The sequence below is a fragment of the Crocodylus siamensis genome, chromosome 12 (genome assembly GCF_052110815.1).
Source record: "Crocodylus siamensis isolate JL-2025a chromosome 12, ASM5211081v1, whole genome shotgun sequence".
NCBI lineage: Eukaryota > Metazoa > Chordata > Crocodylia > Crocodylidae > Crocodylus > Crocodylus siamensis.
Window position 1 is genome coordinate 518039 of NC_143406.1, and position 22755 is coordinate 540793.

A 22755-nucleotide genomic window follows, 5' to 3' on the forward strand; every position below is an offset into this window, starting at 1 on the left:
GGGGAGAGAAGCAGTCAAGCACTGGTTAGAGGCGGAATCAGCAAGGAGAAAAGGCCAGGTTTGGCTGCTCAGTTTTGGGCAGGATCAATCCTAGCACCAGGAGGGGAGACCCCCTCCACACAGCACCTTCCCCACAGCCCTCAGGGCATCCTCCCCCAGGTCTCCCTGCACAGGGCTGGGCTGCCTCATTAGCACTCTGCTCACACCTGCAATCCTGCCTGCTCATGCCAGGGCCCTGTGCTCAGGAGGAGGCCCGCGAGCTAACAGGCTGCAAAGGGCACCCCTCCTCAGCACAACTTGTTCTTGTACAGAGAGAAGGGTCTAGCTCCCCCGGCCAGCCATGGGGAAGGCTTGAGCCCGACCTGAGTGATGGTTGTGCTGGGTGGGGAATGCTCCACTGCCTGTGGCAGGGCTGAGCTGACCCAGGTGTTTGCCTAAGGCAGGGTGGGCAATTATTTTGGACAGAGGGCCACTTACTAAGTTTTGGCAAGCCATCAAAGGCTGCATGACAGGCAGCCAGGGGCAGATTAATATTAATTTTCTAAATTGTTTCAGGGGCTCTACGGGCTGGATAGGATGGTCTGGTGAGCTGCATCTGGCCCGCAGGCTGCATTTTGCCCACCCCTGGCCTAAGAGGATGGCCAGAGTGTTTTTTTTGTTTGTTTGTTTTTTTAGAGCCAGCGAAGGAACAAGCCACTTCCGTGGCCTGCCCCCACACACATCCCAGCAGCTGACCTGACACATCCTGGCCTGCTGCTCCCCAAGTCACCGTGGAGCCAGCGCACTAGTAAGCATGGAGTAGAGGAGGGTGAACCCTGGGCCTGGGCACCAGCACAGCTGCAGTGCCCTCGGGCACAGCCTGGCTCCCATCCCAGGGTCAGGAGTGAACGCTCTCCCTGGAAGGTGGATGAAGGCTACCGGGATGTTTCCATACAGGCCAGAGAACGTCCCCCGGGGATCCCTGCCCTGGAAGGAGCCGCTCCCTGCTACAGAGGTGATGCTACTGGCTCAGTGATCTATGGCAGGTGGAGAGCAGATCTCTGAGCAAGACGCCTGCCTTCATTTCACCCCATGTCAAGGATGGGATCCAGCCACCGTCACCCAGCAGCAGCAACTTATCAGCTGGTCAAGTGCCAGAGCAGAACAGAAGAGATGCCCAACGGTTATGGCACGCACAAGCTCTGCTGAGACACGGGTGCAACAGCATGCTGCTGCAAACCAGAAGCGTGCAAACAGGTGAACTGATGGTAACTGCCTGTTCTCAAGCCCTGGGGCTTTCAGTGCCTAGTTGGCAAACTCCTCCCCACTCACCCAGCTGCCAGGGCATGCAACAAGCAGGATTTGTTGATGCAACTCCTTTAGTCTTCTCTAAATATTATTCATCTGCTCTGCTTGGCCTTGCTACGCACATCTATATTTACTCACATTCTCTGGATAGTTATGCTAATTGCTAGAGCTGCTGGACTGCGACGGGAACAATCCTCACCCCTGTTTGGGGACAGGGCTCAATGTCCTTCTTGTTCCTGCAGTGTTTCAGTGCCTGGCTGGGAGCGGGGCGCATGGAGGCGGGGGACAGCGGGCCAGAATTCCCCTCCTCCTGTTGCGCACATGCACCCAGTAAGCTGGGCAAGCTGGCAAAACAATTTGCTGCGGTGTCCCACCATAATGGGGTCCAGCACAACTGCATGGCTGTGACAGCCCAGAGACTCTGGGGAGGGTTATCCAGGTGATGCTTTGGGCATGTAACACTGTCAAGGGACTGGGCTGGGGAGTGCAGCAGACGTGCAGCCTGCCTGCTCAGCCAAAAGTCATGTCACCATATCGGGGCAGCACTGGGTGCCCTCCAAGAAGCAGGCCTGCGAGAGCACTGAGACCTGCGGCCATGCTCGGAGCACACACTGTTGTAGTAGAAAACACGGTCAGTTGTATGTTCCAGTCATTGCCAGCGATCTGCTTCAGCACATCCGCTCAGCCTGGCTGCTGGGTGGGTGGAACGAAGCTGATGTATGTGATGGGTAAGATTTCGCACCATGAAATTCTGACATCACTCATCTTTGATATGAACCATGTGCTGGCATTGATGGCATTTGGCATGATGCATGTGGGATGCATCATATCTGCAGCAACCCATAGTGGGTTCCCCAGGTGAAGAACAGACATCCTACTGCACTGGTGGTGACTGCTTGGGGAGTTCCTTTTGGACGGCACCCGAGGAGTCTCAGCTGAGGTGGTTTTCCTGAACACTGCTCAAAATGAAAGGTTCCTCAACTGGAGCCCTCGGCCTCGAAAGCACATGCATCCTCATGGGCATTGCTGCCCCTGCAGTTTTGCTTTCCAAGGAGTCTGCGTTGCAAAGCTTCACCTGGAACCTCACACCGGCAAGTCCTCCCACAGCAGCGCAAGACTCATACTGCAACGACAAATGAGGCAGCTCAGTGCCATGGGCTGCAGATCCTTGGCCTGGCAACTGATTGCACTGGTTAATGCAGAGCTGCACTGGATAGAGCCGATACAAAGTGATCCTGTAGCACTGCAAAGATCTCACTGTCCGACTTGTCACTGGGTTCGGCCAGCAACGTAAGGAAGTGACGAATGTCAAAAGCCTGTAAATCGATGACAGATGGCATTGCTGCACATTTCTAGTTAGCCAAAGTAAATTGGAGCAGGAGTCCTGGATGACAGCCTGGCCCTGAAGTCTTCCTTGTGGTGCCAGGTCACTATCATGGAGAGCAGCTGCACTGAACGCCCTGTGGGCAGGCATGCCTGGTCTGGGCACCCTGAGTGGCACAGGGTCCCCTTCTCCCCTTGCAGTGCATGATCCTCCACTGGGGTCTTCTCCTCAAAGTTTGCCTAGAGCAGGGGCTTTGCCCCAGAGAGATCAAAGCGGGGCAACAGGGCAGCTAACTTATACACAAAAGGTTTAACTGAATCCTCTTCAAGCACACACATGTGCATGCATACACCAGCAGATAACCCAGCCTACCCCGTGAACACGGTCTAAAAGGGCAGCCCCAATCCCCAGAGTGTTTCAGAGAAATGGGTAGAATCTGGCCAGCTCCCAAAATGTCCAGCCAGCTGGGGTGGGAAAGCTAAGTGCTTGCACTGCCTGCAAGGCCAAATCTTGCCTGCGCACCCTCGCTCTTAAATACCCTGCTCACCCGGCCCCAGCCCGGAGCAGTCACCTCAGGGGTGTCGACTGCTGGGAACCGCATCTGCTTTATGGCTTGCTTCAAGGTAAGAAAAGCCTCTTTCTAAACTACCTGAAGCATATTAGCATCAGCACACACAGTTCCCCTCTCCATCCACTCACCAGGAATACCAGGCTGCCCCAGCCCACCACCACTGTGGGAAACAAGGCCTCGGTAGTCAACGGAGCTGGGAAGACACAGCTAACAAGTAAGAGACCCCCAGTCAGCTACACACCTGCTAGTTCTCCCAAGTCACTTGCTGCACTCCCTGGGAGCCAGGGCTCAAGCACTGCAGCCCACCTGTCCAGCACTGCAGTGCTGCCCCACGGGGCCCTGCCTGGGACCCCTGCCTACACTGGTTTTCTGTCAGCAAGGTAACCAATTGCTGCTCCTTTCTGCCAGGCATGATTTCCCCGTCAACAGCAGTCTGGGTCTGCCCTGGTACCTGTTCCCTCCATCGCGTCCTTCCCAGTATTCTCTGGGCAATGGGACGCGACTGGCTCCACAAACACAGCAGGAGACAAAGCTATGGAAAGGGCAGGTTCGACAGGAAGGCAGCAAATTAAGTCAGCAGTAACTACGCTAGCCAAGCTGCCAACAGCTTTGCAATCGGTGCTGCGTGATGCAAGTGACCCTGCTCTCCAGGCCCGAGTCTCTCTCTCAGCTCAATTCTGACCTCTTTGCAGTTCCCACTCATGCGCCATCTCCACAGGACTGTTTATGCGCTGCTGCCCTCAGGCGACCAAGCTGAAGCCTGCAAGAACAGTAACTTCACAAATGCTCCCCGAGAGACCTCGAGTCTAAGAACTGCTATGCTAAAACCATCACCCAGCCACACCAGAACTGGCTTCATCTTAGCTCCCCCTCTCCTACTTGCTGGGCAGAGATGCATCCTAGATCTGTACAAGCCATTGACCACGCAAAAGGGCTTTAGGTCTCACCAGCTGCAGGGCAATTGGCTTTTCCTCAACACTTCCACTACCAGCAAGGACAGAAGCAATGGTCCTGGCCATGGGAAGAGGTGGCAGGGAGACTGACAGACCAGGAGCTAGCGGAGCAGGCAGGAGAGTAAGAGGCCCACAGTTGTGAACCCTTCTATTCGTGCCATGCAAGGAACATGAGAGCAGCAAAGACCACAGGGGCACCACAGCGCCGGCCAGTTCCTCTCAAGGCCATGCACGGAGAAGCAGCAGAGGGGCAAGGATGAGCAAGTACCGGTCAAGGGGGTGACCTTGAGCAACAGGGAGTACTGGGAAGGTGCAGAGATCTGAGGACGAGGTTGTGGGACACGCAGGAAGGGGGACAGATGGGGAGTACGGAGAGGGGTGGCTCAGTCAGAGGCTAGAGAAGAAGAAAGGCAGAAGGTAGAAGGGAATCTAAACCACAAGGACAGGAGCATCATCTCCATAAAGAAACCAAAAAGCATAAGCAGGAGATCAGGTGGAGGGAGCAGAATGGCAGCTGGAAAGGTCTTTGGGAGACAGGGGCAATGCAGGACACCTACCTATACCCCAGCCCTGATCCAAGGCTGTCCCACTCCCTGCTGCAACCCAAGCGCAGGGAGCCAAGGGGGCTTGGAACCCCGCTCACGTAAGCAGCGGACAGGAGCTCCAGACACGGCTGACAAAGAAAAGTGAACATATTAGAAAAAAAAACCTTTATTCCCTAATCATCTGCAGAAGGCACTTAAATACTTGTGGCACATAATGGTTTGGATTCAGAGGTCCTCTGTGGGACATGGGGGGCACTGGCTGCAGCTCCAGCTCTTTCCCACACCAAAGTACCAAGTCTCAAGGCGTTTGATCTCAGCATCCTGGACTTTTGTCACCCAGGGCAGAGAGTCCCCACTGCAGGTGCAGCCTTGTCTGTGACGCGACCCACCATGGGCTACCCTCAGTAGCCAAGGATTCGTGTCCTTGCAATGGGAGATCGGGAGCCTGGTTGTGACAAAGGATCCAGGTGTGGTAGGCACTGTGCAGGGGTGTCTGGCTCTGTGCAAAACCAGCAGGTTCCTTTTCATCCCCGGCTGTGCTCCGACTCCAGGCATCAAAGCAGCCCACAGACGCTGCTGCTCCTGCCGAGAGGCTTTAAAGGAGCTAGTCAGTTATCTGAGGCTCAGGACAAGTGCCTCGCATCTGTGAGCTGCAGTCAAGGCAGGTGGAGCCCTGAAATGCTTTAGCTAGTGCCATTCTTCCCAGCAGGGCAGAGCCTCAACAGGCATCATAGCTCATCCTTTCCTTCCACACTCTGGCTGGGAGCATCTGTTGTGGTTACCGGCTCCATTTCTGGCACCTTCTCCGGAGGCAGGTCTACCTCCTCTGCGCTGAAAAGCATCTTCACCAGGTCATCTGCTTGCACACGCTCCTGCGGGTGAGAGCAGGGTTACTGCATGCTGCAGGAGCTGGGATGTGCCCCCGGCATTGCTGTGATGGCACTGAGGGGGTGCATACCAGAACCTACAAACCAGCTTCAGAGGGAGAGGTGAACTGCTGGAGACCTCCCCAGTCATCTCTGTGCCCCAGAGCTCTTTAGAGCCCTTGGGAAAGAGGAGACAAAGCAGGAGCCTGGGACCACTTACCCGTTCACTGTGCCGGGGGTCCAGGGTGAACCAGAGCGCTATGGCACAGCGCTGGCCCTTGGTCACAGCCTTCACCCCGTGTGGGTTTTCTGAGCCCGAGGAGAAGCCAACCGCACGCCCACACTGTGGCCGCACCTCTGCCTGCAGTGGGGAGACTGGTTAGGAGCTACCCCCGGCACTGCCCTGCGGACACTCCCCATGTTCCTGAGCCCCGTGTGGAGGTTGGCGAGGCTGAATCATCAGAGCTGGGTCTGGGGTGCCGCCACAAATGCCAGGCCACCTTCTTTTCAGGACTGCTCCCTGCCCAGCACTGGAGTGCAGCCCCCTCTGCCGCACAGGGAACCCTGCTCAGCCCACAGCACGGCGCAGCCAGGCCCCATTGCCCTGCTGCTGCACTAGAGGGAACTCTGTGCAGATGCTCCATGCTCAGGATTGGGAGAGATGCAGCTGAGTGCAGCATCCAGCCCGGCCCTTTCTGCATCTCGACAGCCGTGCAGTTCCAGCTTCGCCAGCTCAGGGTTACTCCCACCGCAGTCTCTCAGACCAAGTTGTTTAGCCACACAGAGCTGACAGGGGCAAGCGAGAGGAGCAGTTTGTCCATGCCTCCAGGGGTGTCTAATCCAGACCCCAGAAGTGTAACGTGGCCGGGCACCCAGCCCCAGTCATGCCCCTGCCACAATCACCCAAAGGGCACATGCCGAGGCCACTGACCGTCTCAGTCTTGGCATCCATTTCGGTGAAGTAAAACGCTCCTCCTTCGAAGTCCCCGTTGAGATAGAGGATGGCGCTAGAGCCAGACACGAAGCAGAAAGAGTGTCATTTCCTAGCCCCCTGCTCACAGGTCTCATCAGAGCCCTTCCTTCTTCCAAGCCAGATAGAGGAGATGCCTGCTGATTCCTCTGACCCTCCTAAGCCCCGTCCTCAAGAAGTCAGGCAAACCCATCCTGAAGCTGCACAGCAGCTCTGCTGAGAGATGCCAAATGCCTGCTCTTCCTCACAGGGCGGGACAGGACCCTAGAGCAGCGTGGCCCCACTGGAACCTTGCTCTTCCGCAAGGGCCCTCCCAGCAAGGACATGTCCATGCCTCTTCCACCGTGCTGAGGAGCACTGACAAGAAGCATGATCCACCCACCCACTCTTGTCCAAAGCGTGCCAGGAACGGAGGCAGTGAGGACGTCTCCTGCCACTGCTCGCATGGCCCATCTCCAGCAGGCCTGAGAGTGGCTCCAGCCCTCGTGTCTGGGACTGGCTTATGCAGACCAGGCCAAGTAGGCAGGGCTTGCTTCTCAGCAATGCTCCAGGAGTGCTGCAGCAGTGTAGACATGACCAAATGCAGCACTTGCCCTGAAAAGGGCAGGCACCAACCAGGCTGTTCCTGGGCTTGGCTCTTTAAGGGAAGGGAGTTTTGGGACATGAAGCCTCCCAGGAACGACTGAGTCTACAGAACAAGTCACAGCATCCTAGAGGGACCTGCAGAGGTCACATCTGGCCCAACCCCAGCCCGAGACAGCACCAGCCCTGACAAGCCATCATCTGAACTCTTCACAAAACCGTCAACCCTGGCACAACATCAGACATCACACCTGAACCTGCCACAGGGAAAGCAGGGGGACCGCAGCAGCCAACATCCTGCTTCTAAAAGGTTAATATATGTTCAAGAGATCCCAGGTAGAGACCGTGCCCCCTACTAGAGGAAGGCAACCCCTCCCAGTCTAACCAGAGGGTGAAATTCCTTCCTGACCCCATATATGGCACTGGTCTGACTTGGCGCGGCGGGGCAAAACCCTCTAGCCAGGAACCTCTACCCGGATGACCCAGATCATTGCTTGCTGGAATTCACCATCCAGCACAGGGTGTCAAGGGCCTGCAACAAGGCGGTAGCCCTAGACTTTAAGAGGGCCAACTTCAACGAGTTGAGATTAGTGGGAGAGGCGCTGGGGTTCCCGAGGGCAGGGGAGCTCAGTGCCCAAGATGAGTGGTCGTTCTTTAAGGAGACAATACTCAGGGCCCAAGGGGTGACCATCCCAATGAGAAGCAAGGGGGGCAGGAGTGCCCGAAAGCCCCCCTGGCTCACCAAGGGTGTCTGGTAATGCCCGATTGCCAAAAGGGCGGCATACACCCGGGGAAGGGGGGGTGTTATCTCCAAAGAGGAGTATACCTCCTCTGCTTCAGCCCGTAGGGGGGCTGTCAGGAAAGCTAAGGTGGACGTAGAGCTAGGACTTGCGTCCAAAATCAAAGATAACAAAAAGTCCTTTTTCAAATACATAGGGAGGATGAAGAAAGCATCAGGAAATGTGGGGCCCCTGCAAAGTACGCTGGGCAACCTGGTGGTTGTGCCAGAGGACAAAGCAGACCTCTTTAACCAATTCTTCACCTCCATATTCTTGGGCAGGGACCAGGACTTCCCCACCGTGATGCAAGACTGACTCAAGGGGAACGCCTCCAGACCTCAGGTTGGGGAGGACCGGGTTAGAGAGCTTCTGGAGGGGTTGGACGTGTTCAAATCAGTGGGTCCAGATGCTCCCCACCCCAGGGTGCTGAGGGAGCTAGCTGGGGTTATTGCAGGGCCCTTGGCACGGCTTTACGAGCTCTCGTGGTGCTAGGGCCAGGTGCCAGATGATTGGAAGATAGCCAACGTGGCCCCATCTTCAAAAAAAGGGAGGAGGAAGGACCCGGGCAACTATAGGCCCGTCAGTCTTACCTCAATCCTAGGGAAACTCTTTGAGAAGATCATCAAGGAGCACATCTGCGATGGGCCAGCTTCAGGGATGATGCTCAAGGGCAACCAGCACGGTTTCATTAGGGGTAGGTCATGTCAGACCAACCTGATTGCCTTTTATGATCAGGTCACAAAAGCCTTGGATGCAGGTGTCACCGTGGACATAGTCTTTCTGGACTTCAGCAAGGCCTTTGACACCGTCTCCCACCCCATCCTCATTAAAAAATTGGGCGACTGTGGCACTGATGCCTACACAGTCAGATGGACTGCAGATTGGCTAAAGGATCACACTCAGAGGGTGGTGGTGGACGGGTCATATTCGACCTGGGGGAAGTGGGCAGCGGAGTCCCCCAGGGCTCGGTCCTTGGGCCCACGCTGTTCAATCTCTTTATCAGCGATTTGGACAACGGGGTGAAAAGCAACCTGTTTAAGTTCGCTGACGATACCAAAATTTGGGGTGAGGTGAGCACGTTAGTAGGGAGGGAAAGACTGCAGCAAGACCTGGATAGGTTACAGGAGTGGCTAGCAAAAATAGGATGCATTTCAATACTGGCAAGTGCAGGGTGCTGCACGTGGGCAGTAGTAACCAGCAGCACACTCATAAGATGGGAAACTCCCTTCCTGAGAGCAGAGGCAGAAAGGGATCTCGGAGTCATTATGGACTCCAAGATGGACATGGGCCGACAAAGCGAGGTCACGGTTGGCAGTGCATCCACAGGTGCCTCTCAAGCAGGGCCAAGGAGGTGATCCTCCCCCTCTACGCGACGCTGGTCAGGCCGCAGCTGGAGTACTGCGTCCAGCTCTGGGCGCCGCACTTCAGGAGGGATGTGGACAACATGGAAAGGGTCCAGAGGAGGCCACCCTCATGATCCGGGGACAACAGGGCAGACCCTACAATGAGAGACTGCGGGACCTGAACCTGTTCAGCCTTCACAAGAGAAGGCTGAGGGGGGACCTGGTGACTGTCTATAAACTCACTAGGGGGGACCAGAAGGGTTTGGGAGAGACCTTGTTTCCCTGAGCACCACCCCTGCATAACAAGGAATAACAGCCACAAATTGTTGGAGAGGAGGTGTAGATCAGACATCCGTAAGAACGACTTCACTGTCAGGGCGGCTAGGAGCTGGAACCAACTTCCAAGGGAAGTGGTGCTGGCTCCTACCCTGGGGGGCTTTAAGAAGAGGCTTGATGCCTACCTGGCTGGAGTCATTCGAGCCCAGTTTTTTCTCCTGCCCAGGCAGGGGGGTCGGACTTGAAGATCTACAAGGTCCCTCCCGACCCGACTCCTATGATTCTATGACCAAGGGGGAACCAGTCAAGTGTGCGACACCCTCAGGCCAGCAGCAGTGCCTGGAGCCCAGCGCTGTGCCCATGGGCCTCACCTGTAGTCCCGGAACGTGTATGCTGGGGGCTCCTTGACACACACCATGGCCTCTGCATTGAGGATGCAGTTATCCACATGCACATCGTGGCTGTTGTCTGTCCGGTCTTCTTGCTTATCTACGAGAAGACAGCCTGGCTGATCAGACCAGCTACTGTCATCTCAGAGGGCAGGACTCCGATATCCATCTCACTTACCAAGCACTAAGCCCAAGGACACCTGCAGCCAGACCCCAACCCACAACACCAAGAGCCTATCCCCATACCAGCGCTCTGACTTGAGGATTTGGGGCTGTCCCCAAGGAGGCTGCAATGCAGTGGGAGAGCTCTGTTATCCTGTTGCCTGGCCTGACTTACACCTGCAAGGTGCCCTAACCCTTCCCTATTTTTGGTGGGACACCAGTTATTTCCCTACTCATTCTGAGATGGGCATTGAACTTCTCTGCTATACCCAGCACTTCTGAGGGTGCGGACAGACATGGGGCAGAGCCTGGGATGGCGGGCCAAGGCTCCCAGGGCAGGGAACAAGACTGAGCAGCAACAACATGCTGAGGGCAGTGCTTGGCCTGTGTCATGAGGGAGCTGAGGCTAGAGGGTCCCAGTGGTCCCTTCTAGCTGGTCAGCATCTGAGTCTGTGGGCACTGCTGGCCTTGAAATTCAGGTAGTCAGGATGCCCAACTCTTTCACATGCTCATGGACACTCACTGCCCCAGGAGGTACGGGTGGAACCCATCTTTACTTGGTATCTGGGAGGAGGGAAGATCCCCAAGGTGGGGAGTGTCCAGAAGGGACAAGATGATCAAACACAGTCTTCGTCCAGATACTGGCTGGATTGCTGTTCTAAGTCTGGGATGGGGGAAGGATTCCGGGGAAGCCAAGAACGGATCCTGTGGGATGAATCTCAAGATCATCCCCCAACAACAGGCAGGCATACACCACCTAAATCTCCAGTAATTTCAGGGGGTCCTGCAGGTAAGTGTCCCCTGAAGCCCCCAAGCTTTGGGGCAGGCATGTTAATAAGCACAGGGCTGAGCCATACATGGACCTCTGAGCTCCACGAAGGAGTGAGAAGGAGTCCTCAGCACCTGTCCCAGAGCCTGGAGGCCACTGAGGGCAGCACCACCAGTGAAAACCAGGAAAGGGAAAGCACAAGGCCTGGGTCCCACTGAGGCCGGGTGAGGCCCCACCACCCGCATTCACCTTCGATGGCTGTGCGGCACACCAGGTGTGAATAGGAGAAGTAGAGCGGTGTGTCCAGGCGGAAGTAGGACTCCATCAGGCGCCGCACCTTCTCCGTCACATTGTAGTAGAGCCAGGCACTCCGCACAGGGACTTTGTGCTCCTGGCCCAGCTGCGGTAGACAGAGAGCATGTTCATGAGGGCTGCAGTTGCTGGGCGGCCAGGCTTCTCCCCTGGCTGTTACCCTGAGCTGTGCTTCCAGCTGCTCTATGGGAAGGGCAGTGTTCAAGAGATGGTGCCCTTTGCCCGAGGCTGGGATATGAAGACTGGGGCCCGCCACCTTGGCCCTCTCTGGCTGGCATGGGGTTTCTTTGCACTCCCTCAGGGGTTACTCTACAGCTTGGCCATTTTCTGAATCAACTTTGTCATGGGTAGCCAGTCCTGTTTATGCCTCCAGGCAAGAACAGGTGGGTGCGAGGTCTGCCAAGACCTAGTTCCTCAATGGCCCAAACCCCAGCCCCACCCAGCTCTAGTCCCACTCTTCTGCCCACTCACATCCGGGGTTCACCCCATCCCCAAACCTGCCACAACAGCAGTCCTACCCTGAGGGCTTTATAGACGGTCACGCCATAGAAGGTCTCGCTGGGAGTATGAGGGGATGTTTTCCCACGATAGCCATCCCCAGCAGAGGCAGCTGCCTGCAAAACGCAGAGTCAGAGGTGAGACATCTGTGCCGCTGCCTGCCCAAGTGAAGGGACCAGGCAGACCCTGGTGAGAGCAAGGAGACCAAGCAGAGCATCTGGGGACCCCACACAAGCACAGTAGGTAAGAACTCCTCAAAAAAACAATGCCAGGAATAGACACCAGGATTCATGGTGCTGGGAACCAGCCCTGCTAGAAACTCCAGTCCCAGCTACAAGCACCAGACTGGAAGGTGAGAAATTCAGCCTGGCCCCTCTCCACCCAACACAGGCCCTCAGTGACCTCCATCCTGCCTTCCAAACCAGACCCTGCACCCCTCTTCCTTCCCAGTACAGCCTGGACATGTTGCAAGACAATGAATGTAGCTGTAAGTCAGACAAAGCGATGTCCCTTGTATGCAGCAGTGGGTGCGCTGGGTGTCTGCACTGCCAGTCGGGGAGGGGAGTTGGGGTGAGAGACAAAAGGACTCTGTTTCACATCTTAAGAATGACAGTGGACTGACTGTCTCTCTAAAGAGTTTGCTCAGGTATTTTTAAGTGTCACGCCTCCCTCATCTCCCTCTCCCAGCTACACCCAGTCAATCCTTCCCTCCTTCCTGCCTGACTTTGGTCTCCACCTGGACCCACACACCTCACTTCTTCAGGATTTCCCTACCCAGGTTCTCTGCATCTCCCAGCCAGCCTGTTTCTCCCCATCCCTGTTTCCTGGGTGCTGCGGGTAGCAACTAGCCACTCACATTGGTGAGTCTCTGCAGTTCCCGACACTCCTCATCAGAAATAACTCCGTCCACCACCACGCGCTGGGAGCCATTCAACATCCTGGAGTTCATGGTGATGCTGACCCCATCATACAGCAGTGGGCCACCTGCAGAGCCAATACACAGGTCAGGGGAGCACCTGGCAGGGTTGGTGGGACCAAAGGCAGAAGAGGGTGCGTCAGCCCCTCCTCGCCCACTGCCCTCTGGCTCCTCTCACCTTCCCGAATTAACTTGTTCATGTCCACAGACTCTTTGGTCTTCTCCTCCACCAGCGTCTCTATCTCCTTCATCAAGTTGCCAATCTCTTCAGAGATTCGTGCTGCTGTCTCACGCTCCACCCTGCAAACAGAGAGAGGCCTTCAGGAGCAGCCCCAGGGCTCCACTGCCCCAACCTGCCTTGGAGGCAGGGGCCAGACTGAAAGACCTGCAGGAGACTGTGGGGGGCAACTTTGAGCACAGGGCTGCTGTGCTCCATAGAGGGGGCAGTGACACGCACAGTAGGGTTGTGCCAAATTTCGTCACCAGTTTTGTTTCCATGCTGTTTTGACAAAATCAAAACAAAACAGATATGGTCGAAACGTTTTGCCCATAGGCTTTAATGGGGAAGGTCAAAACAGCCTATAACTTTGTCATTTCTGGACAGATTTGGATAAAACTTTCAGAAATGGTAGCCCCTTCAGAGGGCATAGAGCGTGCCAAGTCTCAAGAAGATAGGTGCAGGAAGTTCAGAGAAACTGCTCCCCAAAATCTTGAGAGCCAAACTTGTGTTATGTGTGTGTGTTAAGCCACAGCAGGGTCAAAACTACAGGAAGGCTAGCGTTTGGCGAGGCCACAAAGTCTTCCACGTTTGAAGGAGATAGGTGCAGGGGCTCAGAGAAACTGCAACCCCAAATCCTGAAAGCAAAATTCATGTCACGTGTATGTGTTAAACCACAGCAGGGTCACCGCAGGCATGCTAGCCCCTGCTGAGGCCGCAAAGCCTGCCAAGTTTCAAGGAGATAAGCGGGGGGTTTGGGGGGAAACTGTACCTCAAGCTGTGGACAAGCAAAACTCATGACATGGGTGACACTGTGCGTGTTGAGGCGCAGCGGGGTGACAGCTGCAGGGATGGTGGCCCCTGCTGTGACGCTGCCGGCTGTGGAGGAGATCGGTGCAGGGGGGTTCTGGGGGCCTGCACACCTGGCTGCTGACAGATAAAACTCCTGCCAGAGGTGCTTGTACAACTGACTGTGTTCGTCTTGGGGCCCTTGATTATTTCCTCTTCTTAGTCTCTGGTTTTGTAGGTATTAATCCATGCTCGTTAAGTCATTATCTAGTAGCTAGGTCCTGTGTATTGAGCTCCTCCATGAGTGAATCATAATTAATTGGTAACTGGTAACACAGCAGCTTAGCAGCCAGAGCTGCAGTAGTGCCCGCGCCCCCCACCATGCCCGAAGATGGACACAATTGCACAAGCACCCATGTCACGAGTTTTGCCTGTTAGCAGCTTGAGGTGCAGTTTCCTCAAAACCCCTGCACTTATCTCCTTGAAACTCAGCAGGCTTTGTGGCCTCACCAGGGGCCACCACCCCTGCAGTTTTGACCCCACTGTGGCTTAACAAGTACATGTGACATGAGCTTTGCTTTCAAGAATTTGGGGTGTAGTTCCCCCCAAACCCTGCACCCATCTTTTTGAAACTTGGCAGGCTTCGTGGCCTCAGCAGGGGCTAGCAAGCCTGCAGTTTTGACCCCACTGTGGCTTAACACATACACACGACATGAATTTTTTTCAGGATTTTGGGGTGCAGTTTCTCCGAACCCCCTCCACCTATCTTCTCAAAACTTGGCATGCATCATGCCCTCAGAACAGGCTACCATTTCTGCAAATTTCATCAAATTGGGCCAAAAATATCAAAGGTATAACTAGTTTTGACCTTCCCCATTATATCCTACGAGCGAAATGTCGAAACGGTCAAAACGGCAAAAAGTTTCAATGGAACGAAACCAACAGCCGTTTCAACTGGAAACAAAAGTCATAACGAAACACCGTTCTGTCAAAACACTGGTCGAAACAAAACACTTCTGTTTTGCACAGCCCTAACACCCAGGTAGCGGGGGGTAGGTAATGGGTACAAGACGGCAGGGTTCAACAGTTAGCTACACACAGGCTCCTCTCCCTTGAACCGCCCAGGAGCCCCCTCAGCCCTCAGTCAAGCTAGAGCAGCATATGCTTTAGCCACAAGCCCGATCTGCCGAGCTGCAGAAGGCAGCCTGGGGGACCCCCAGCAGCCCCGCAGCACTTTGAGCTCTGCACGGGAGCTCTCAATGGAACAAGTTGACAGGCCAGCTACATGTCTTCTACCCATGGTGGGGAGTCAAAGGACTTCCCCCTTCAGCAGACTCTAGCCCTCCCTGCCTGCCCTGCAACAGCCGGGTGGTCTGAGGCTTTTACCCAAACTGCCAAGGAGGCTGTTGAGTAAACTGGCCTCCACAAGCAAACAGGCTGCCTTGCAGCTGGCATTGCTGACAGTGCTCACTTTTGCTTTTCTTGCAGCCTCTTTGGTATCACCTCCTCTGGGGTCCACGTATCCTACAGGCAGGAAAGAAACCAGTCACCAGCGATAAGAAGAGACTCAAGGAATCAGTGATGTGCCGTGCCAGCCCCAGACGCACCGCAGTGCTGCTGAAGGGCACCTGACCTGTCACAACTCCTCCCCGGAGCCACTCTCCTCCCCCCCGGGCTATCTGCACCTTCAGCTCCAGCCAAGCGAGTCTCTACTCACCGGGTCCACAAAGGGAATCCCAAAGACATCGTAGCTAAAGAAGAGCAGCTCCTTCTCCAGCAGACTGCGCTGCCGGTACACCCGGATATTCTGGAAGGGCAGGAGATGGGGACAGGTCTGAGTCTGGAGACCGAGGTGGGGGTGGGAAGCCTGAGGTATGGAGCTTGGAACAAGGAGCCAGGGGTAGCAATGAGAGGAGATGGAGGGGATGGAGCTTAAACGACCATCCTCAGCTCCCCAAGATGTCTATAAACTGACACCATGAGTCTGGGCAATTAGTTCACCAATTCCCAATTACACTCTCCAATGATAACCCAGGGTGTTGATTTATGAGTGCTTAGCTTCCCCAAGCATCCCCTTACCTCTCTTGATCAGTAACCGTTTCTACAAGGCGCTCTCACTTCCTAGCTGTCAGGAGGCAGAGAAGAGACAGGACAGAGAGGTTGGGAGGGAGGAGCACAAGAGGTCAAGGCTGGAATATTTCTGAGTCATGAACAGATGCATCTCTCCCTCCCACCTACCTGATACATTACTAACAGTCCAGCAGTTTGGCAGACCAGTGACAGAACTAACAGAGGGGATAGGAAGTGCCTCAGTGGATCAGATCAGGCTGTCAGGGAAGTAGCTCCAGCTCTCACGCAGAGCACACAGCAGTGGCAGTTCTGGGTCTGGCACCAGGCTGTGGCAGGGCTGGCAGTCTAGGAGCTGGGCTGTGGCAGTGGCAACAGGCAAAGCAGTTGGAGGGCGACTGGGCCAGTGTCAGCTCTCGCTACCCTTCTGCCACTAATCACCATGTCCGCTGGGGTTCAAGCGACCTGGATTCTGCAGCAGGCCACTACCTCCTGGCCATGGCCCCCAACTTTTGGTGGCTCATCAGCAGCCCAGCAGGCTGGACATGGAGCTCCCAGCCAGCTGTGTATTTGACACCCTGAATTGGATCATGGGACTTTCTAGTTTGTGATCCTGCCTGCAAGTGACCTGGACATCATTTTTCAGAGGAAGGTATAAAGCTGGAAGCAGACACCACAGCATGCTCATAGGAGATACTCAAAGGCTTATGCCCTAGGTTATGTTCATGCCTAGCCCGGGTGGCTATATGAACTGCAGTTGTATTCATTGTCTGGTTTGGACTGAGGTTCAACTAGAAAGCTCCGGTCCGGTTTCCTGGCACAACAGGAACCCTCGCAAAAGGAATGAAGGTGATCTGTTCCCATGCCGTCCCTTCCACACGATAATGCATAGATTGGACACCGAGACCCTTCTGCCCTAAAAGCTGCAAGCCCAGCACCCTGGCAGCTGTTTCACTAGGACTGGGAAACACAAGATGACAACCCAGCTGGCAAAGCTCTAGAAGAAGGTTGCCTGAAGGGCACTCACTTCTCGGGGCTGAATTGGTGCAGCCAGATTTTCCCCAAGCACAGCTGTGTAGTAGGCCACATTCTGATTCATTACTTCATCGTTCGGGAAGAAAAGCAAGTAGGTTTTGGCACACTCAATGGCCTTCTCATAATTCCCACCTGCAAAAAAAAAAAAAAAAAAAAAAAAAAAAAAAAAAAAAAAAAATCAGCTCATTAAGAGAAGTTTTTTCTTGCTTCTCTGCTGGATGCTGGCTAGAAGCACAAAGCAGAGCAATCTTATAGATGTTTTCATGCAAAAACAGTCTGATCCAGGAACAGCCACATCCCTGGAATGCAAAGGCCCAGTGCCCAGGTCCTTGTTACCCTAACGACCAAGAGATCATTTGCTCCTGGTCAGCCTGATTTCCATCACTGAGCTGATTTCTAAACCTCACAACTGAGGAGGGAGCAAGGAAAAAGCTACAGATATGGCTGGAAACCCACAGCAATGCACAACTTCAATCCAGCCAATAGATGAATCAAGGGGTTGCCTTGCACTCTTCAATGGAAATAATTTGTTTGCAGAAATAAAAAGATCATGCTGTTGAACTCGTCTAGTGCCAAAGGCAAACAGGAATTGGCTCTGCAGCTGGAGCTGTCTGCTGAGATGGGAATCATTCATCTCTTACTTGTACACAAAGCCAAATAAAAGGCCAAGTTGCTCTCCTCCCCACCACTTGCTGAAAGGGAACAGACAACTGCACAGGGCTGGAGGGCTCATATTCACTGATAGCAAATTGGGACAATGGATCAGTAACCCAGACACCATGCTAAGGCAAGCAACTTAAAAGGCACCAATGAAATAAACCCCACCGCATTTTGTGAAGTTCTGGGATGACGAATAGTAATTAAGGCTGAGACCACACATGAAATAATAATAAGAAATTCTTGAGAGCTACCTCCTTCTTGAGCAGCATCCATCCCATGCCCTAAATTTATTAATGCAAAGCTTCTCTGGGAAAGAACCAGCGAATGGTCCTGTAATGCAGGGCTGTATCTCAGTGCATGAATGCAAAGGGTCAGAACTGAAGTCATCTGTGAAGCTGTACTTCTAGCATTTCCCGACTCCCTGACTGCAACATCAGCCGTCTTCTGCTAATATATACACGTATATATTTTTTGTATAGAATAGCTGTACATTACTGCCTCTTTCTTCTGTCCAGGTATCGATAGAGCTATGCTGTGGCCTGCAATCCCAGAAACATGACTGGAGAGACCTACCAGCCTGGAAAGGGACAACAAAGAAGCCACTTACTGTTGTAATAGGCAAACTGCAGGTAGTTGAAGTGAGATGGAAGGAAATCCTCAATGGGCTTCTCTTGGCCAGCCTCGGAAGCCAGTTCAGTGACACAGCCTTGTTTACAGCTTAGCACTTGCATGTAGTGATCTGGCAGAGAAAGCACATTTAACAGGTCAACAAAGTCTCGAGTCAGAACAAGTTCTCTTCATTCATGGGAAAGCCTCAGACGGCAACTCACTTCATTACAACCTACAAAATAAGCCTGGGAAATTAAAAGCTGCACAGGCTCAAGTTTGGCTCCTTCTCTTCAGCCATTGACTCCTCACCTCCAACATGAAAAGTGTCCTGGTAGTCTGTACCAAGTTCAGAAAACCGTCTAACGAGCAAACTGTAGAAGGGAGATTCAGCTGTAGGAGGCTCCAGTAAGAGGGGCTTGTGCTGCGCACTAGCTGGCTAAGGGATTTGTGCTGCACCTACCTGTCATGGCCTGGAAAAGGTCAGCACTGTATTCCAGGTAATTGTAACCTTCATAATCATAGGGCCCCTCACAGAGCGCACGGCATTCTGCGTCAGCCACAAAATATTCCTCCAGCGCCTTCTCCAGATGCAGAATGGCTGCGGCTGGCTGCTCCTCCATGTAGAACCTCACGCCCAAACGGAACTTGGTCTGCAAAAACCCAGGAAGAAAAGTGAACCCCAAACTTAAGCAGAAATGTTGCAGCCCTGGGGCAGTTTGGCACAATTCCCCCAGCTCTCCGAGCCTCAAGCCCAGGGAGAGCAGGTAATGGCTGCCCATCTTCACAGGGACCTTCAGTAAGAAATGTCCAAGAAGAGAGCAGGCAGAGTCCATGCCAGCCTGCCTATGCCAGGCCACTGAGCCGGGGGGACTGAAGCCGTCTTGACAGCAGCAGTCAATAATGCCTTCAAAGCAACTGAGCAAGGGGGAGAACCTCCTCATCCCAACCTTTGCTACTGGGGAAATTCAAGGAAGAAAAGCTTACTGCAAGTCTGTGCTGTGTGACTTGAGACAGGGTCTCAGCTCCGCAGTACTGCAGGAACTGCACTGCCACATGGAGGGATTCTGCTTCCCCTAGACAGGGCCACTTCCCTGACTTCAGAGCACAACTCTCAGTCATGCAGCCAACTTCATCTGGTCACAACTCGAGAGGCCGCAAGACCTTTCCCTGACTAGCCTCCAGGCTGGATCCTATTGGGAGGCTGGGCCGTTAAGGATCCCTGCACACAGGGACTGTCAGTTACTTTTACTTAATTGCAGTCACCTGAAACTGAGGACAGCTCAGCAGTCTGTGCTATATGCATGAACTCAGAAACAGAAGGTGATGCCTGCAGGTGGTGGCATTTATGGTATCTAGCTACCACCTCCATTGGCCACACCTGCCCCTGACCTATAAACTGTGCCAAGACCTGAACAAAAGGAACAAGTCCCTCACTTTGAGCCTTATAGTCACCTGCTAAGGGATTTTTCATCTGTGTTTATGCCTTTCCTGGGTTTTTATGTCTTAAGTCCCTGGGACTTAACCTGGAAGGTTATTTTCACCCCTTTTCTCCAAGGGAGAGGCCTGCTTTTATTAAAAACCCCTGATTAATATTAGAAACCTCACGCTGAGCTCTTCTCGGTTATGCCAGAAGGCTTCTTGCATATCAGGAGCCCTTCCATCTTAAATGAAGATCAACAGGTAAAAATCGTTAACCAAGACATCCTTTGTCCAAAGTGTTCATCAGGTGTAAAACATTAACTGGGTATTAAATGCATGGAAACTCTGAAGTTTTAAAACAGTCACCAAATTATTTTCCTTTTCAACAGTACAGCTCTCACTTCGTTGTCCCTTCAAATGTCATTATTTCTCTGGGTCTGCAGTCACCAGGCCTAAATTCCTACCATAAAGTCAGAATTCTTCCCCTGCCAACTGTGTTGCAAGAGTGTAAGTGTTGACCCTAATGCCAAAGCAGGAGGAGGAGACTGGATTTCTAAACGCTCTGGGAAGGAGAGCTCTTACCATGTGGGGCTTGGCCTCGAGGTCTGTGAAGTCTGACTCTTTGACTCCTGCCATCATCTGGTAGTACTCCAGGTTCTGCTTCATCTCCATGTGGTTGGGGTTCCCCACAAAGAAGGTGTGCGCAGCAGACACAGCCTTATCGATCTTGTGAATCTGAGCAAATATACATGGAAGAGTGAGACGAAAGCTGGGAATCACTAGCCATACAGAGCCAGTTTACTCAGCTTCCTGAAAGTGCATCGTAGCACAGTGCAGAGGGAAACCAAGGTCTCAGACCCATCTCTAGCCTAATTAGCCTAACCAAGCCTAGGCAGAGTCCTCCTACCATGTACACCTGGCTTCAGGCACCCGCCCCAGCCCCAAGACACTGCAGTAATGAGAGTCATAAAAGTCCATTTGGACTAGAGACCCAGCCCCTGCCTTCTGACCAGGCCTAGTCTCCTGGAGCTAGACTGACTGTCATAACCTTATTTTCCCTTGTGCTACGAAGCCCAGGAAAGGGATGGGGCATTAACTAATCCAGGCTGTGTGAATGTTGGCTGCCTGTCTCACAGACACAGAACAGAACTGCAGCTAAGATGTACAGGACCCCAATTACTCCGAGTTTCCGCAGGCTTTGCCTCCGCTTCCTTAAGTTGCAGCGCAACATGGTTTTGTGCTCTGGGCACTGCACAGGGACCCAGGTGATCCGGGATCAACTCCTGACTCCCCCACACATGCTCTATTGCCCCACCTTCCTCTAGTCCCCCGAGAAACCAGTAGGCAAAAGGGGGAGTCAGTCCTTCTTCCCCTCCTCACTGCATTTTTGGGACAGACTAAGACGATGGCATGCTACCAAGTAGCATAACAGGGCTCTGAAATTGGTTAGGACCTCCAGGCACTAGGGTCATTCAAATCAGAGACCACCCTTCAGCAGCACAGATTGCCTTCCCCCCTCCACCTGGTCTAGGCAGTGGTAGGGCAAGGAGGAAAAAAGACCCCACCACACAGGGGGGATAGTGGTCGCTTAATACACCTTTGGAAGCCATTCAGAGCTGAGGATCCAGTACGAAAACCTGAATAGTGCCATAGCAGGCCCCAGTCACTTGGGCTGTATAAAACTGGACATGAGAAAGCCTGACATGCCCTGAAGAGACTAATTCTGCCCCAGCATTCACTGGACTAGCTGATTTGTTAGATCTACTCTATTTCTACTTAGCGTGATTCTACAGACCGTGCTTAATACTGGTACTTTAATTTTTATAAGAATTTGAACATCAATCTAGACTAGCCATTGGCAACCTTTTTGCAGTGGTGGCCCAGCTCGGGTCTGAGGCAGGCTGGTGCTGTGCCCTGGCCACCACCACTTCTCTCGGACGAGGACAGGCAAAGCCTCCCCTCCCTGGCTGCAGCGCAGTGTGGGAAAGCCTCGGATCACCGCAGCCTCCTGTGGCCTGGCTGCATGCCACCAAAGCCCCCCCAGAAACTCTCCCCCTGCCCCTGAGGTCTGGAAATGGCCCGCAGACTGCTGCCTCCCAATCTAGACGTCCAATGAGAAGGACCACTGGGCAGGGGGCTTGCCAGGTCCCTTCCAGCCCGAATGTCCATGAGATCTATTAAGTAGTTTCAGGATCTACCCAAAGGTTCCCTACAAAACCCTGTAACCCTGAAATCCAGACTCATCTTTAAGCACCTCTCTCTCTCCATGCAGCTGTGCGCTAGGCAAGTAACTAGGGAGAGGAGCGAGAAACTCCCCGTGCACAAGGAGCTGCCAAATGCACATGGTGAGGGCCATGGAGCAGAAACCTCTCCCTCTCACCGTCCCCAGGGCAGAGATTTCAAGTCTTACTTTTGTTAATACAAGCTATTCTACCAAGAGCATGAGCCCGACCCCATTTTCTTCAAGCTTTCTCTGGGGCGCGCGAGAGACCGGCTCCAAAGCGCTCCTGGGCTGCGGGTGCCACCCGCGCTCACCGAGGGACCGGGTCCAGTCCGCGCGGCACATCGCCGCCACCACGCACCGGGGCAGGGGGAGCACGGGCACCGCCGAGCCGGACTCGCACGCGGGACAGCGGGGCCGCTCACCCGCAGAGCGGAGACCACGTCGCGCCGGGGCCGGCGGGCGCAACGCCCAGCTCGCGACGTGGCGTCACGGCTTCTGGCCTGGGGGGAGGGGGGCCGGCCGGCCGCGCGGCAGGAAAAGGAGGGGAGATGGCGCGGCCCGGACGTGTGGCAGGAACAGCCTGCGCCCGCCGGCGGGGGGGGCGGGGGTTCGGCAGGCACCCCCCAGCCGCGCACCTTGAAGTAGGCGACCTGCAGGTAGTTGTAGGGGCTGCGCTTGCGGAACTCGAGCTCCAGCTCCTCGGCCAGCTGCAGGCGCGAGGGCGCGGCGGGCCCGCAGGCGCGCAGGCAGGCGGCGCGGCGCAGCAGGGCGCCGAAGAAGCGCAGGTCGCGCAGCGGGGCGGGCGCGGGCTCGGGCCAGGCGGCGGCGGCGGCGCAGCGCAGGCGGCAGTGGCGCAGGCGGGCGCGGAGGGCGGCCCGGGCCCGCAGCGCGCGCTCCATGTGCAAGACCACGGCGGCCCAGTCGCCCCGCGCGTACGCCGCCGCGCCCGCCGCGAACAGTGCGTCCGCCGCCTCGGCCGGCACCGGCGGCGCGAAAGGGTCGGGCCCCGCCTCAGCCGAGGCCTCGGCCTGCGCCAGCGCCACTAGCCACGACAGCAGTAGCAGCGCGACCGGCGCCATGGCAGACCCCCACACACCGCCGCCGGCTCCGCGCCCCGACCCGCCTCTTCGCTGCGTCCGCAGCAACGTCGCCGCCCTGCCGTCATAGCCCCGCCCCCTCCCTGGAGGCCCCGC

At 54.8% G+C, this 22755-nt stretch overlaps 1 protein-coding gene across 1 annotated transcript; it reads right to left on the minus strand.

Annotated features, from left to right (window-relative positions):
* Window positions 1–4834: 4834 nt before the first annotated feature.
* P3H1 (prolyl 3-hydroxylase 1) lies at window positions 4835–22714 on the minus strand. The gene is made up of 15 exons (XM_090023124.1): window positions 22198–22714; window positions 19921–20073; window positions 18380–18569; window positions 17918–18049; window positions 16643–16782; window positions 15266–15355; window positions 15020–15072; window positions 12721–12842; window positions 12483–12610; window positions 11647–11742; window positions 11066–11216; window positions 9868–9985; window positions 6478–6553; window positions 5767–5907; window positions 4835–5552 (listed from the first exon to the last, which is right to left on the minus strand). Exons 1-15 carry the CDS (start codon window positions 22639–22641, stop codon window positions 5409–5411), a joined length of 2178 nt encoding a protein of 725 aa, XP_089879250.1. The 5' UTR covers window positions 22642–22714; the 3' UTR covers window positions 4835–5408.
* Between the last annotated feature and the right edge of the window lie 41 nt (window positions 22715–22755).